Raw genomic sequence first — 14,906 nt, forward strand, 5'->3', positions numbered from 1 at the left:
CGACAGACGGGGGCAGTCGTCCGCACACAAAATGGAGGCCAGGCGAGAACTAGGAGGCAGCGCCGGGTCAAGGCCAGCAACTGGGAAAAAAGAAACAAATCTCAACAAATGAAATATGTAAAACTATCATGGAGAGGAGCAGGGAAAAATGGATTTGGGTTTTGGCAGCGGTAACATTTAGCGCTCTGCTGCCTGACCCGTAGGGAGGGGAGGAAGCACACAACGGTACCACGACCGCCAACTCGATAGCGGAGTTGACGAGCAACGTGCCGCGTGTAGCCCGCTGCCTGCGCACCACTGCCAACACAGCTCCCTGCATGTGGACGCGGTAGAACACGGGCCTCCTCATCATCACCATCATCATCACCACGATCCATGGGCAGACACAGCCCGTAGTAGGTGTCCGCTGCACATGTCGTCATGCGTCTCTCTACTTTCCTCTCTGGCTTGTGCCAATATACTCTTAAGTTTTTTTTCGGTAAAAGCGACAGCCAATATGCTCACATAAATTACTATTTCTCTGCTTAGCGACAGCATAAACTCGAACAAGTACAATGCCACAGCATCATTTTATTCAACTACGAAAAATATTAGGCAGACAGTTCTTCTGTACACGTATAAGAATTTATAGAGATATTTTCCCCCCCAAGTCAAAAAATACAGGAACGTTTGTAGTACCACGTAAGACCACAGCATAACGGATAAAGGTCATTGTAACTGCTGAGATTAAACAAAAATCTTTATTAGAAACCTACCATCCCCCCCCCCCCCTCGAGTTATTTAAAGATGCTCTCACTGCGGCCTAGCCATTCAGTCAAAGGTATCTCTTGTCTCTTCTTCACCATCTCATCTGCATTGTTTGTTTGTCAAATGTTTACATTATCATCGCATTAGCCGAAATCAAACATTACACGGTGCTTACATCGTGAACAATCGATGATTATACGCGGGATTTCATACGTATATATCGTGAGCGTACACATTCATTGTAATCAATTAATCGATTCATCGCTCCTTGCCGACATCTCACCCAACTCAACTGGCTCCCATCAGCCAGCACAACAGGCATTGCGAGTCGCTGTGTAGGGGATGCACAACCATCTTCACAGAGTGTGACTAGATTCACGGACGTTTTTGAGGTGTACTTGTGCAAACTATGAACATCTGGGCGTTGGAGAAAGCGACAGCCCATCATCCCGCCGGAGATGATAAAATAAGCACCGATTTGTGGGAAGTCAATGGTGCATGACTTTCGGACAGACTCGCCCCCACCAGAGGATTGTGGAGTTCCCACTGCCAGCACAGGGCCAACAAGTGGAGATTTGGCCCAAGCAGGGAGACATCGGAGAAAGCCATCGTTACATTCGTCACTCTACGTGGTGCTTGTAGAAATTACAATGAGCATCTAAGTGGCACCGCCACCACAAGCAGTTGCGGAACCGAGTTGTGAATCTCTTGAAGGGCGCACTGAGTCTGAGTACTGAGTCCACCGTGCCAAACAAATGCGTGGAGACTACATCTGCCCTCTGTGCCGTACAATAATTCTGTAGTTGAATTTGAAGGATTATAGCTTCCAAACGCCACCGCGTCTCGATGGGGTTCTCAGAGTGCAGCGGTCGCAGCAACACGCGGCCGCTGCTGTCGTAAATGCAAACTAAATAAACTATTTTTTTTTATTTTAGTAGGTAAGGCCCACTGAGCTATATAGATTATTTTCAGAAGCGACCTGGCTATCACAAATGACAGCCCAACGAAGTGGTTTATTATCACATGCAAATTTATAACAGCAGCCAAAATACTCTGAATGCGCATCGTTTCTAAATGTGGAGGGGAAAATCTGAGGGCCCGGAGAAAAATCCACACGACCACGGGGAGATCATGCAAACTACAAAAATACAGCAGGCTTCGTCAGGGTCAGGATCGAACCCACGCCCTCCTGTATACCAGGCGAGGCAGTTAACACCTCGCCTCCGTGGCGCCCCAATAAGACGGCTCATGTGGCAGGTGTAGTTCAAGCGGAGAGTAGAGTAGTGATCTAGTTTTGAGGGCACGATGGTCAGGGCGTTGGGCTGCCCCCTCCTTCCCGAGCTCACTCCTCCCATTCCCTCCCGTTTCCTTGACTTCGCCTGCACCCCGAGACGGTTTGTTACACTACGGGCGAATAGCAAAATGCAAGTCGTTGTTATTCCCGTCGTCGTTGTCAGTCGACTACGCTATGGGACTAAAAGAGAGACGCCGGATAAGAACCCTCGGCACTTCTCACACTTGCGGCCGTGCCAACTCGCTTGCCGAAAACCGACCGTGTGGGCGGGCGGGCGTCAAGAAAAGAAAGAGAGGGAGGGAGGTGGGGGCCGCCAAGCTCGGCCTCGTTACATCTTCGTCAAGAGGCAGCAGCGTGGGCGACGGGCGGGCAGGCACGCTGCCGCCCTACAGGTCACCTAAGGGCCTCAGGCCCACGGGGCAGGAGACGCCAGTGCCCCCCAAGCCACAGTAGCCCCCCGGGTTCTTGTGCAGGTACTGCTGGTGGTAGTCCTCTGCGTAGTAGAATGGTCCGGACATCTGGATCTCCGTGGTGATCTGGCCAAAGCCGGAAGTTGTCAGCATCTGGGGACGCAAAATGGGGGAATTGCAATATTGCATTGTGACATTTATAAGAAAACTAAAAAATCGGTTTACTATCTCTATAACTTGCCATGCGAAATAAAATGAGGCTTTATTATCACTGGCATCTCACTATTGTCGTCCGTTTGCCGCAAAGGTAAAGAAAGGTGCAGGTGCAGCCCCGCAATTACCCGTTCATACGGCTGCTGGTGGAAGGGCTCCCATGAGAGCGAGCTATCGTACACAGCGGCCGGACGTCTTAGAAGACTTGGGAGGACCTACGCTTTACCCCACCACACCTGACCTGCCGATCAACTGACTGGTGAACCCTTTTCTTTCTACCTCTCGATGGACTGAGGTGGGGGGGCCGGGGGGTCGAGAATGAATAACAAAATGCGCCCATCGTCTCAGCTGCCATGCCTGGAGATCGAACGAACCGGCGACATCCACATTGCAAGTCCGGTGAGCTGCACTTCGTCCCTGGGCCAGAGAAAAAAACTGCTCACCCCACCCAAGGCAGCAACATCTTTCGTCAAAACCCATTTTGTGTATACGGCTAATAAGAGTGAATTACGCGACTGCCAACGCATTTCAAGCGGCGATTGGGTAACATTTTGAAATTCGAAGTGTTCACGCGACGCCAGCTCGGGTGGTTCCCGACGGCAAGGGAACAACGATCTGGTTTGGGGCTCGTGGATGGAATCGTGAACAGCGGCACCGTGGGCCGAACCGTGGCGGCACCGCATCCATTCCATTTGGACGGCGAACAGCCTAGAAAATGGCCACGCGTTCGCAGTGGCACAGAGCGAGACGCGGCGGCCTGGGCCCCGGGACTCCCTCCAGCAGGGGTCTCGCTCGAGCCAAGCGCCGGGCGCCCCCTTCGCTCACGCCGGGCTCGTGGCAAGCAGCCGATTTGCACGGCCTCACGAAAGCCAAACCCCTACTAACCTACGCTCGTTTTACACCACAGTTTACTGACTGAAGTCCCCCCGCCCCCTTTCTGCGTGTTGGACTCTAGGGGGCTCTGTGCTCCCAGCTAACGGCTGGGCAGGTGCTGAAGCCATTATCGGAATGTTGCGGCTGCTGTTGGCATTTCTATTCGTATCCACCCCCGCCCGCCCTTCTGCACACTCCACAACGCACACACCGCCCGACACACCCCACACCACACACACACACCCCCCACACACACGTCACCCCACACACACATCGCCCCACACACACACACATCACCCCACACACACACACATCACCCCACACACACACACATCACCCACACACACACACACATATACCACCCTGCGCACACTCCGCTGCGAATGAAGCGGACGCTCTTTGTCTCTGTGGCAGCAATCTGCATCGCGTCCACGAGCCTCCCTCGGCCCCTGTCACCCACCGGCCCCGCAGCTCCGGCAGCAGGAGAAGGAATTCCCTGACACGCGTTGCGATCCGTCGAGAGCGGACGGGAACGAAACGGGGACGTGGAGGAAGCCTTTGTTGATGGAGGGGGGGGGGGTTAGGAGGTGGGGGGGGGGCTGCGGGTGTCGGAATCCATTTTGCGGCGGCGATGGCCTCAGTCTCTCGCGGAGTCAGCGATTCCGTTGCGGGTCTCACCCAGAAGTCCTCAACAATCACTGCCTCCAACACCCCCCCCGTCACCCCCCCCCCCACCACAACCACCATCAGCAGGCCAGGCCACGCTTTGGGCGCAACCCAAACACATCGATGCGTTTTCACATCCACTCTGGGATCACAGCTCGTTACGCGCGTATCTCCAGACAGCGCTTGTATCGGCGGCGCATGAGCCATCGACATTGGGGTATTGTTATTATTTATTATTCCTTTGTTGAATGCCGGTGCCACGCGTCGGAATACAAAGGTGCACACACAACGACGGCGGTGGGACGCGAGACGCGGTTGCGATTTAAACGGGTGATCAATTCCCTCTTGGCGTGGCGCGCGTGCAACCTGGGGCCGTGGGCGACGCGTGGCCGGCGGCTGGCGACGGCGTGAAGGGTGCAAGGCGACGGCGTGGTTCGTGTTGTGCCGAGTTTCGCCGGTGCCGGGCAAACGAGAGACCTTATTATTCTGGGACCGGGCATAGGGCCTAATGCGGCCTCATCACGCAAATGTCACCGTCCGACATCGCTCGCGGGCAATGGGTAGAGACGGCGCATAGCGCCGCCGAAAGATACGGCGCGGTGTAAAGCTGAGAGAGGCTGGGAAGAAAAGAAAAAAACGAATTTGGCGACCAGATTTGGTTAATTATTCATATGGACGATACAAAAAAAAAGCTGTTTCCATTTTTCAACGGATGCTGCAAGACAACAATTAATCACGCACACAGGCAGGCCGGCAGGCTTGTGACCACACAATGACAAATATCCCCCTTATAGCCTCTAACAGACTGTTGGGGGCAAGTGTTGTTTGCGAGCACCTACAAAGGCCTGCTCGGCACACGAGGGGGTGGTGTGGTCATTACCACGCCTGGCCCCGTGTCTGTCGAGTGCTCATGTTTACCACACCGCAGCGCCAGGTAGACAGAGTACTTATTTAAGGCTAAGTCTACCTAGGGTAGGCCCACGACTGGTTCATATATTCTCCTACTATATCAGATCTCGGGCCACCGAGCTCGTGGGGCGGGGCGCTAACCACTGCCCCGCCACTGCCCACAGCACACACAACACGTTTAGAGACACACACACACTGGCACACATCAAGATTGATAACACACTCACATAGACGGACACATCGCCTTACAACAGTGCAGCCTCACAGATGTATGCACTGACATATGCATAGGTCTAATATACGGGATTCACATACATAAGACAACAAATAAAAATATCCTAGACTATTGGGGCAAGTGCTGTTAGCTAGCAACCATGAAGTGCAGCACAACCTTCATATTTGCACCACGCCCGGCTGCCTTTGTCGCTCCAGTGGCGATGTTTACACACCGCATCAAGTTCTCAATTGAGGCTGAGTCGACCTCAGGGTAGGCCCAGGACCGGTTCAAATAATCGTCACTGGTAGTGGCCGTGAGCAGGAATCGAACCCAGGTCACCGGGTTCATACCGCAGCGCGCTAACCGCCACAATAGCACTCCCCATGCTACGTAAACACATACACACACGTACTGATCACACATGCATGCACAGACTCGTATAAAACACTGACTCGCACGCGTATGAACTCCACGCATGTAAATGTAAACACTCATTTACAGACTGGCATTCTACGTGGACGAAACGCTCCCAATTTTCGGACCGTGCATATTTTGCTCCATGAACAGGGGGGGGGGGGGGGGGGGGGGAGACACACATGGGCTGCCGGACAGCCCTTGTCGTCGTTGTCGCCTCTGCAGTGCGGTCAAATCCGCCGATAAAAAAGCTCAAATTGAATGGAAATTGCGAGCGCTCGCAGCGAGGACGGAAAGCGGTCGGTCGAATGTTTCCAACGAGCCCGCCACCACGTCACTCGCTCACTCACTCACTTTCCCACCGGCAAACACCACCATCATCATCATCATCCTCCCGCCTGTTCGCCCGCCCGCCCGCATCAAGGTGACCTCTAAAGCAGACTGGGGGGGCGGTGGACACCCCGGCTCTGCGCCGCCACCGCGTTTGTGTTACGCAACGGCACGGCCCGCAAGGCGATAAAGACAAAGACACACACGTGTGGTAGCCACACAATGACTGTAGGGGCAAGTGCCGTTAGCGAGTAGCACCTATGAAGGCCGGCACGGCACACGAGGGGGTGGGTGGCCAGCACCACGCCCGGCTGCTTTTGTCTCCCTCGTGACAATGGTTACACACCGCACCAGGTACTCATTTGAGGCTGAGTCGACCTAGGGGAGGCCCAGAACCGCTTCAGATAATCGCCACCAGGGAGTCTGTTGTTATACCTTCCAGCGAGCGTTAAATCTGTGCTCAAAAATAAAACGCAAGTGTAATACATGCGCAGTATTTGATGTCCCATTCTTTATAAAGCAATTCTTTTTTTATCTTTTAGTATAAAACAAATGTACTTGTGAAACACGTCTGGTGGTTTTTATTGTTGGCATTTTACTGTGAATTTCAACTTGAAAAGAGTTGCAAACAAAAACAAAATATCCACCACCAGTGTGCACTCCAGTGTTCCGGCGAGACTCGTGCGACTCTTGATGTTGTTACTGTTGTTGCTGTTCCAACACGTGGATAAATAATAGCAGCAATGCGCACAACATTCATCACGAAAGACAGATTGTTGGGGCAAGTGCTTTTCGCGAGTAGCACCTATAAAGGCCGGCACTGCACACGAATGGGGTGGGGTGGCCAGCACCACGCACGGCTGCCTTTGTCTCCCGAGTGGTGACGTTTTACACATTTACCACCACCACCACCACGACGGGCGTACAGCCTGCACACGTGACCCACCGGGGCAGGTCACGCAAACACAAGGCGATGACGCGACGGTCGCGGCAAGTGCCGTGGGGGGACGGCTGTGATTATGACTCCAAATTCCGAGGCCATCAATGCGACATTAGCATAAGCCGATAGTTAACGCAGGCGCCGAGGCCGAGGCGATAACCAACAGTATATACCGCGTAGAGAGAGAAGACCAAATCGCTGCACGTCTCTCGCACTGCGGTAGATTTAAACATCGCGCCAAGCTGCGCGGTGATAACGCACGTGTGCGTGCGTGCGCGTGTGTAAGCATGCGTGCGTGCGTGCAAGGGCGAAAGCGTCCGGGAACAAAGACCGGGGCTGCGAGTGAGAGTCCGCATTGCTGCGCCCGTGTACACAGAAATCCTCCCTCCCCACAGCCATACACGGCTGTGGCTGGGGAGGCGTGCGCTGTTAGTGAGCACCTATTAAGGGTCAGGGTTGGCCACACGAGTGGGGTGTGGTGCCAGCATCACCACGCCGAGCCACCTTCGTCACCGAGGGCGTTGGTTGACTGCACAACGCGTACTCGTTTAAGGCTGAGTCGACTGAGGAGAGGACCGGGATACATGTACGTGTACAGAAATAAAACGAATCTCAGTGCCGTACAGGCTTCATCAGACTGTTGGGGCAAGGTGTCGCTGGTGAGGACGATGGGGGTGGTGTGGCCAGTAGCGCCACGCGTGCACTTACGCATGCACACACGCACGTGCGTGCACACGCGGAGAGAAAGGCACGGGTTCTGATTAGGGTTAAAGGCACGCGCAGGGGATTTGAACGTAATGAGAATAGATGCACAGTCGGCTGCCATCAGTGTACGAGCGGTGGTCAAGCTTGAAGCGAAAGAAGATTATCTCAGGGGGAGGAGGGAGACGGAGGGAGATGCAGGGAGATGCAGGGAGCTGGAGGGAGATGGAGGGAGATGGAGGGAGATGCATCAGAGATGGATTGAGATGCATCAGAGATGGAGTGAGATGGAGGGATATGGAGGGAGATGCAGGGAGGAAGAGGAGGAGGCAGGAGACGGAGGGAGACAGTGTGACGCATGGTCAATGGGGCTCGCAATGCCAGAGCACCAAGAGAGGGTGAGTGGCAAGAGACTCGACCGAGGCGGTGAGCAGGACGCCGCATTCCGACGCGGCTCAACCGTGCCCGGCACAGAGCCCACGCGCTGACCACGTCCACACGCAGCAGCAGCGACGGCGGCGTGGGAGAGCCATCGCAGGGCTCTGCCTAGCAGCCACTCTCACAACGAGACACGCGACCACCCACCCACTATCTACCACCTACCCTCTCGCATGCTCAGACACTGCACACGATCCAGCCATTCCAGCAGTCAACGAAGCCAACCATCCACTCAATCCACTCGGGCACCCAGCCACGCAGCCTACCTAGCCACCCACCCATCCATCCAGCCAATCAGCCACCAAGTCAACCACCTATACAGTCACTTAGTCATTGATGTACCCAGCCATCCAGCCACACACACATCCTTAGTGCCACTCCACCAATAAGTGAAATAACATCTTTGTTGAAAGAAATACATATCAGCGTGTCATCCCACATTCTCAAATTCAATAAATGTCAGAACACTTTCTCCCTAATTATTTTGCGCAAACTCTCATGCAGTGTCAGTTTTGGTCACAGGCTTTGTTTTGTTAAGGCAATTAATTGATGGAATGTGTCACGATTCACCCAAAAAGTAAAACTCCAGCGCAAGCGCGCGGGTCTTTGTGTGTAGGTGGGCTTCGCGCGGGGACGCAGCACGCGGCGGAGAGCGGTGCCACGCAAAACCTGCGATTACCGCGCAACAAAAATAACCGCCACCCCCACCGCCCCCACCACATCCCCCCCGCCGCCGCTTCACAAAGAAAGCAGTTTGCATGCCGCATCCCCCCCGGTTCGAATCGGAACAGCCTGTCCTCTCGCCGGCGTTAAAGCTATTAGAGGCGCGCGTGCGGGCAGCGGCAAGCCGATTAAAGGATGTGTCCGCGGGAACGCCGGCCGCCACCGCTCGCACGTGCCGCCCCACGTGAGATCGGGTGGCACGGGCTGGCTGGCGCTCGGCGCTCGCGCGACGGCACCCAACGAGGGTACGGGCCGATCGATATTTTTCAATTCTGCGGAGGATGGAGCAGCCCCCTCCCCTGCTGCCCCCCCCCCCCGACCCCCGGCCCTCTCACCCGCCAGCCCCCCGCTCGTCAGCTCATCAGCTCGCCCGCTCGCCCGTCTGTTCGCCACCGGATGTTGCCCCGCACACCCCCCGCCCCCCCCCCCGCCCAGCGAAGGAGAGGGGGCGTCCTCGCGCACGCGTTATTATCTGGGAACTTCACAATGGGGAGAGCGCGCTCATGCATAATTGATGGTTGCCGGCTCTAATCTCAGCCATAACTGGGGAGTCGTGTCCGGTCCCACGACGAGACAGAAATACCGAGCGCGGGGAAAGGAAAAAAAAGAGAAAACGCTGTACCAGAATCTGAGCCCGACGGAGTGATCGCACACGCGTGTGCATGCGCGTGTGCATGCGCGTGTGCATGCGCGTGTGCATGCGCGTGTGCATGCGCGTGTGCATGCGCGTGTGCATGCGCGTGTGCATGCGCGTGTGCATGCGCGTGTGCATGCGCGTGTGTGCGTGCGCAGGTGAGCGTGTGCTTCGATCAGAGTCCTCCAGCAGCGACGCGTTGGCTGAAATCGATTCTTTCTTGCGCTCAGGCTACGTGCGTCGGATCGCGGGAGTGCGAATCGATCATTCACGGTGTTCGCAAATTACATTTGAATGTTACGATCGAGGTCATTGGGGGGGGGGGGGGGAGGGGTGGCGGTGGGAGGGACGACGGTGTACAAACGGGACGCATAATGAGATGAGACAAAGGCGATAGACAATTTTTTTTATCGATTTTTGAATCAATCGCAGCCCAGAAAATCGCGAGACGAGATGTAAGGCGCTCCGTGCGTTGCCGAGGCGATTACGAGTCCGGTGAATGCAAATACTTCAATTCCTGATGACAATTACGGCAAAGCTGCATCCACATGAATCGTTACATCACGGCATCCCGCTCGGCGGATTTCTACTTTTGATGTAAAAAATGAAGAAGAAGAAAAAAAACCTCTTTCGAAGTTTGTCGTCGCCCACAGCGGAGCGTGTGGACGCAACAAGCGGTAAATAAACAAATAGGTTCGGTCGCCCCCACCCCCCCCCCCCCGTTTCATTGGAGCCTCGACCACCGCACGCCAGCGCAGGCCCCGGCCCGTGGGGGCCAGGAGGGGACGTGCCACAGGGGCAATGGTCGCAAAGTGTGGGCTCACAAAGGCCGCAGCTTGTGCCATCCTCCTCCGTGCTAATAACGCCGCCCGTCCTCCCTCTCCCCTCTAACCTCGAGGCACGCTCACCATTAGCGCTCAACGCGGCACACGAGGGGGGGGGGGGGTGGCGGGTTGGGGGCGGGGGGACGACGACGACGTGGAGCGAGCGAGGGCGAGCGAGCGGACAGATGGGCCGCCCGTGTCAGGTCTGATCAGCTCATCCATCACGTCAGCACCGCCACGAGCGAGCGGGGGAGGGGGGCGGGGGGGGGCTGGCGGAACGTGGGGGGCACGCGGGCGGGGTGGGGGGGGAGACAGGGGTGGGGGGGGGAGAGGCACCGTTCGCCATTAAGCGCTGCCTCCGATTCGCACGAAGGGACGATCGGCGCTGCCGCACCGCCGGCGCTGCACTCGGCAGCTCGCGGTCGCCGGAGCAGCCGCGGCGGTAAAATGGTTCCCGCTCCTCCTGCTGCTGCTGCTGCTGCGGCTGCTGCCGAGGGTCCCGCGATCGTGCCGTGGTGCGGCCCTTCGCCGGTCCGTCGTCGCTAAATCTCAACGCACGCTTCGAGTGCGGCTCTACGACGGACGTGTTTTTGGGCCTTAGCGCACGCCAGTTCGGCACGGTGTCCAACGTTTCGTTCCACGCGCCGGGGACAGGCTCCCCATCAGCAGGGCGACGTTCGAATGGCCGAAAAGACGATGCGCAAAAAACGGTTGAGCTCTTTTTGTGCTGCGGCGCAGGTGGACAGGCGCGTGCCACGCACTGCGCACAATCCTTCTCCCTCCGTCGCATTTCCTCTCTCTTACGTTTCCTCTCCCTGACATTTCCTCTCTCTTACGCCTCCAACCAGCCACTCTTTCAGCGGCACAAAGCGGGTGCCGTTTTTTGCAAAAAATATTTTTGTTGCTGCCCAAACAAAAATGGTAGAGTTAAGAACCTTTATTCTAATAGGGCGAGAACCCCCCGAGACAGCAAATCTCGTACACCTACGGCAAGAATGAGCGACAACCGAACCGAAAAACACCGAAGAGAAAAAAAATCATCGCGGTCATAAAAATTCATGAAACGGCAACAAAATGGCCGTGAAAATTCAAGATGGCTACAAATACCCACAGCCTCCCATCATGGCCGAGATGCAGCGAGCGAGAAAGCGAGAGAGAGTGAGAGAGAGCGAGAGAGCGAGAGAGAGAGAGCGGGAGATAGCGAGAGAGAGCGAGAGAGAGAGCGGGAGGCAGTCGCCCGAGGCACCGACCGGACAAATCCTGCTGCATGCAGCCTTCGTCGCAAACACTCACAAACGCTCCCACCGCCAAATTCCGTCCGCCACAAGCCCTGTCCAGGAGATGAACCGGAAAACTGTCGCGACATTAGCGGCGGCGGTATTTGCGTGCGAGCCGTTCGTTTACCACGCGCGGGCAACCGCCACTTGATTAGCGCCGCCCGATCTGCGGAGGAGCGGGCGCGAGCACAGTCATGGCCGCCGACGGCTAATAGGGGCGGCCGGCTGCCATTTTGTGCGGCGGTGTCCGCGGCGCAACGCGGCGGCAATTTGCATCCAATTTCCGTGGGGCTGTCCCGGGAGATGGGGGGTTTATTTTATTTATTTCAGGTTGTTAATGCACGGGCTCTTGACTCGCACTCCCAGCAGGGGATTTGAATCCACAAACAGGCGGCGTGCAAGTGAGCGAGCGAGCGTGCGGAAGAGAGAGAGCACACGCGTGCGGGAGAGCGAGTGAGCGAGAGAGAGAGAGAGACGGCGTGAGTGTGCGTCTGTGAGAGCGAGCGAGTATGAGAGAGAGCACACGCGTGCGTGCGGGAGAGCGAGCAAGCGTGAAAGAGAGCGTAAGTGCGTGTGAGAGCAAGTGAGCGAGCGTGGGAGAGGGCGGACATGCGTGCGTGCGAGTGTTTGCGACATCTAAAGCGCTCTGAGATGCAGTTGCATTTGTGCGCCAGTAAATACATGTGAATTCTGATTCCACCTGAAAACCACGCCGTTTCTAATTCTTACATGCTCAGTTGCTTCCGTCACGATGCTACTGTTCATGGTGTAGCTGGATAATGCTGTGGTGTGTGATCGTGTTAGTGTGTGTGAGCGTGTGGGTGAGCGTGTTAGTGTGTGTGAGCGTGTGTAAGTGTGGGTGAGCGTGTGTTAGTGTGGGTGAGCCTGTGTAAGTGTGTGTGAGCGTGTGTAAGTGTGGGTGAGCGTGTGTTAGTGTGAGTGAGCGTGTGTTAGTGTGTGTGAGCGTGTGTTAGTGTGGGTGAGCGTGTGTTAGTGTGGGTGAACGTGTGTTAGTGTGGGTGAGCGTGTGTTAGTGTGTGTGAGCGTGTGTTAGTGTGGGTGAGCGTGTGTTAGTGTGGGTGAGCGTGTGTTAGTGTGGGTGAGCGTGTGTTAGTGTGGGTGAGCGTGTGTTAGTGTGGGTGAGCGTGTGTTAGTGTGGGTGAGCGTGTGTAAGTGTGGGTGAGCGTGTGTTAGTGTGAGTGAGCGTGTGTTAGTGTGTGTGAGCGTGTGTTAGTGTGAGTGAGCGTGTGTTATTGTGGGTGAGCGTGTGTTAGTGTGGGTGAGCGTGTGTTAGTGTGGGTGAGCATGTGTTAGTGTGTGTGAGCGTGTGTTAGTGTGAGTGAGCGTGTGTTAGTGTGGGTGAGCGTGTGTGTGAGCGTGTGGGTGAGCGTGTTAGTGTGTGTGAGCGTGTGTAAGTGTGGGTGAGCGTGTGTTAGTGTGAGTGAGCGTGTGTTAGTGTGGGTGAGCGTGTGTTAGTGTGGGTGAGCGTGTGTGTGAGCGTGTGTGAGCGTGTGTTAGTGTGGGTGAGCGTGTGTTAGTGTGGGTGAGCGTGTGTTAGTGTGGGTGAGTGTGTGTTAGTGTGGGTGAGCGTGTGTTAGTGTGGGTGAGTGTGTGTTAGTGTGGGTGAGCGTGTGTTAGTGTGGGTGAGCGTGTGTTAGTGTGGGTGAGCGTGTGTTAGTGTGGGTGAGCGTGTGTTAGTGTGGGTGAGCGTGTGTTAGTGTGGGTGAGCGTGTGTAAGTGTGGGTGAGTGTGTGTTAGTGTGGGTGAGCGTGTGTTATTGTGGGTGAGCGTGTGTTAGTGTGGGTGATCGTGTGTTAGTGTGGGTTAGCGTGTTAGTGTGGGTGAGCGTGTGTTAGTGTGTGTGAGCGTGTGTTAGTGTGGGTGAGCGTGTGGGTGAGCGTGTTAGTGTGGGTGAGCGTGTGTTAGTGTGGGTGAGCGTGTGTTAGTGTGGGTGAGCGTGTGTGTGAGCGTGTGTTAGTGTGGGTGAGCGTGTGTGAGCGTGTGTTAGTGTGGGTGAGCATGTGTTAGTGTGGGTGAGCGTGTGTTAGTGTGGGTGAGCGTGTGGGTGAGCGTGTGTTAGAGTGGGTGAGCGTGTGTTAGTGTGGGTTAGCGTGTGTGTGAGCGTGTGGGTGAGCGTGTGTTAGTGTGGGTGAGCGTGTGTTAGTGTGGGTGAGCGTGTGTAAGTGTGGGTGAGCGTGTGTGTGAGCGTGTGTTAGTGTGAGTGAGCGTGTGTTAGTGTGGGTGAGCGTGTGTTAGTGTGGGTGAGCGTGTGTTAGTGTGGGTGAGCGTGTGTTAGTGTGGGTGAGCGTGTGGGTGAGCGTGTGTTAGTGTGGGTGAGCGTGTGTTAGTGTGGGTGAGTGTGTGTTAGTGTGGGTGAGCGTGTTAGTGTGGGTGAGCGTGTGTTAGTGTGGGTGAGCGTGTGTTAGTGTGGATGAGCGTGTGTTAGTGTGTGTGAGCGTGTGTTAGTGTGGATGGTGAGATGGCCTCTTGGCGTTGACCTCTAACAAATTAACTTCACCTTAAAATTTGCACCAACTGAAATGCGCAAAAACTGATTTTCGCACAGCTCATAAAGCAGACCGGCTCACTTCCCCCCGTGGTCGTGTGAACAGGGTACGTGCGCGTGCGTGTGCGTGCAGGCCGGCCTTAAAAGGACTCCACCAACAAGTCTGTGTGGCTGCACGGGGGACCTTTGTCTTTGTGTCCGCGTGCACTTTGTCCGTCCGTACCTTCTGATACGCGTCCCTGGAGGTCTTAGCGGCCGCCAGTTGTTCCTGCGAGTGCGTGTAGACGGCCGAGCGGTACTGCGTCCCAACGTCGTTGCCCTGACGCATGCCTGCACGCGCGTCCGTGTCAGTGGGATCGCAGGGACGGAGGGGAGGGGGCGGCACAGATGCGCGACAGTTCGCATCGGAGAGGCACAGCGACGCGTTGTACAGATCGCTCGCCGGCAATCACGCCGTACATTCTCCCTGTCATCTCCGTGCACCGTAGATGCGGAGTGGTAGAGGTCTGCGCCGGTGCGTCGAGAGGCGTCGCGTACGGGGGCTCTCTTGATCGCTGAGTGTGCAGGACACTCCACCGCACGGCGGAGGGTTAGGAACGCAATAAATTGCCTCCTTTATTTAATTCATGTTTTAAAGAGCGGTGGTATTTCACACAATGAGCACAAACCTCAAGGTCCCGCCGAGCGGCGCGCGGTGCGGCTGCCGCAAACTGCCCGCCGAGATGGCACGGCACCGCTAGCCGCGAGCGCGCAACCACCACCATCGTCATCATCATCAACGGTGATCAA

General features: G+C 55.9%; 1 protein-coding gene across 3 annotated transcripts in view; it reads right to left on the reverse strand.

Moving 5' to 3' along the window:
* Window positions 1–555: 555 nt before the first annotated feature.
* MSRA (methionine sulfoxide reductase A) overlaps window positions 556–14,906 on the reverse strand; it is a 95,505-nt gene continuing 81,154 nt past the window's right edge. For all 3 annotated transcript variants that reach the window (XM_078856356.1, XM_078856358.1, XM_078856357.1), the window contains exons 5-6: window positions 14,341–14,447; window positions 556–2,604 (exon numbers count right to left, since the gene is read on the reverse strand). In XM_078856356.1, coding sequence (XP_078712482.1) covers window positions 2,428–2,604; window positions 14,341–14,447 — 284 coding nt within the window. In that variant the 3' untranslated portion in view covers window positions 556–2,427. The remainder of the gene's footprint in view (window positions 2,605–14,340; window positions 14,448–14,906) is intronic.

This window comes from Lampetra fluviatilis, chromosome 5 (assembly GCF_964198595.1).
Source record: "Lampetra fluviatilis chromosome 5, kcLamFluv1.1, whole genome shotgun sequence".
NCBI classification, from domain to species: domain Eukaryota; kingdom Metazoa; phylum Chordata; class Hyperoartia; order Petromyzontiformes; family Petromyzontidae; genus Lampetra; species Lampetra fluviatilis.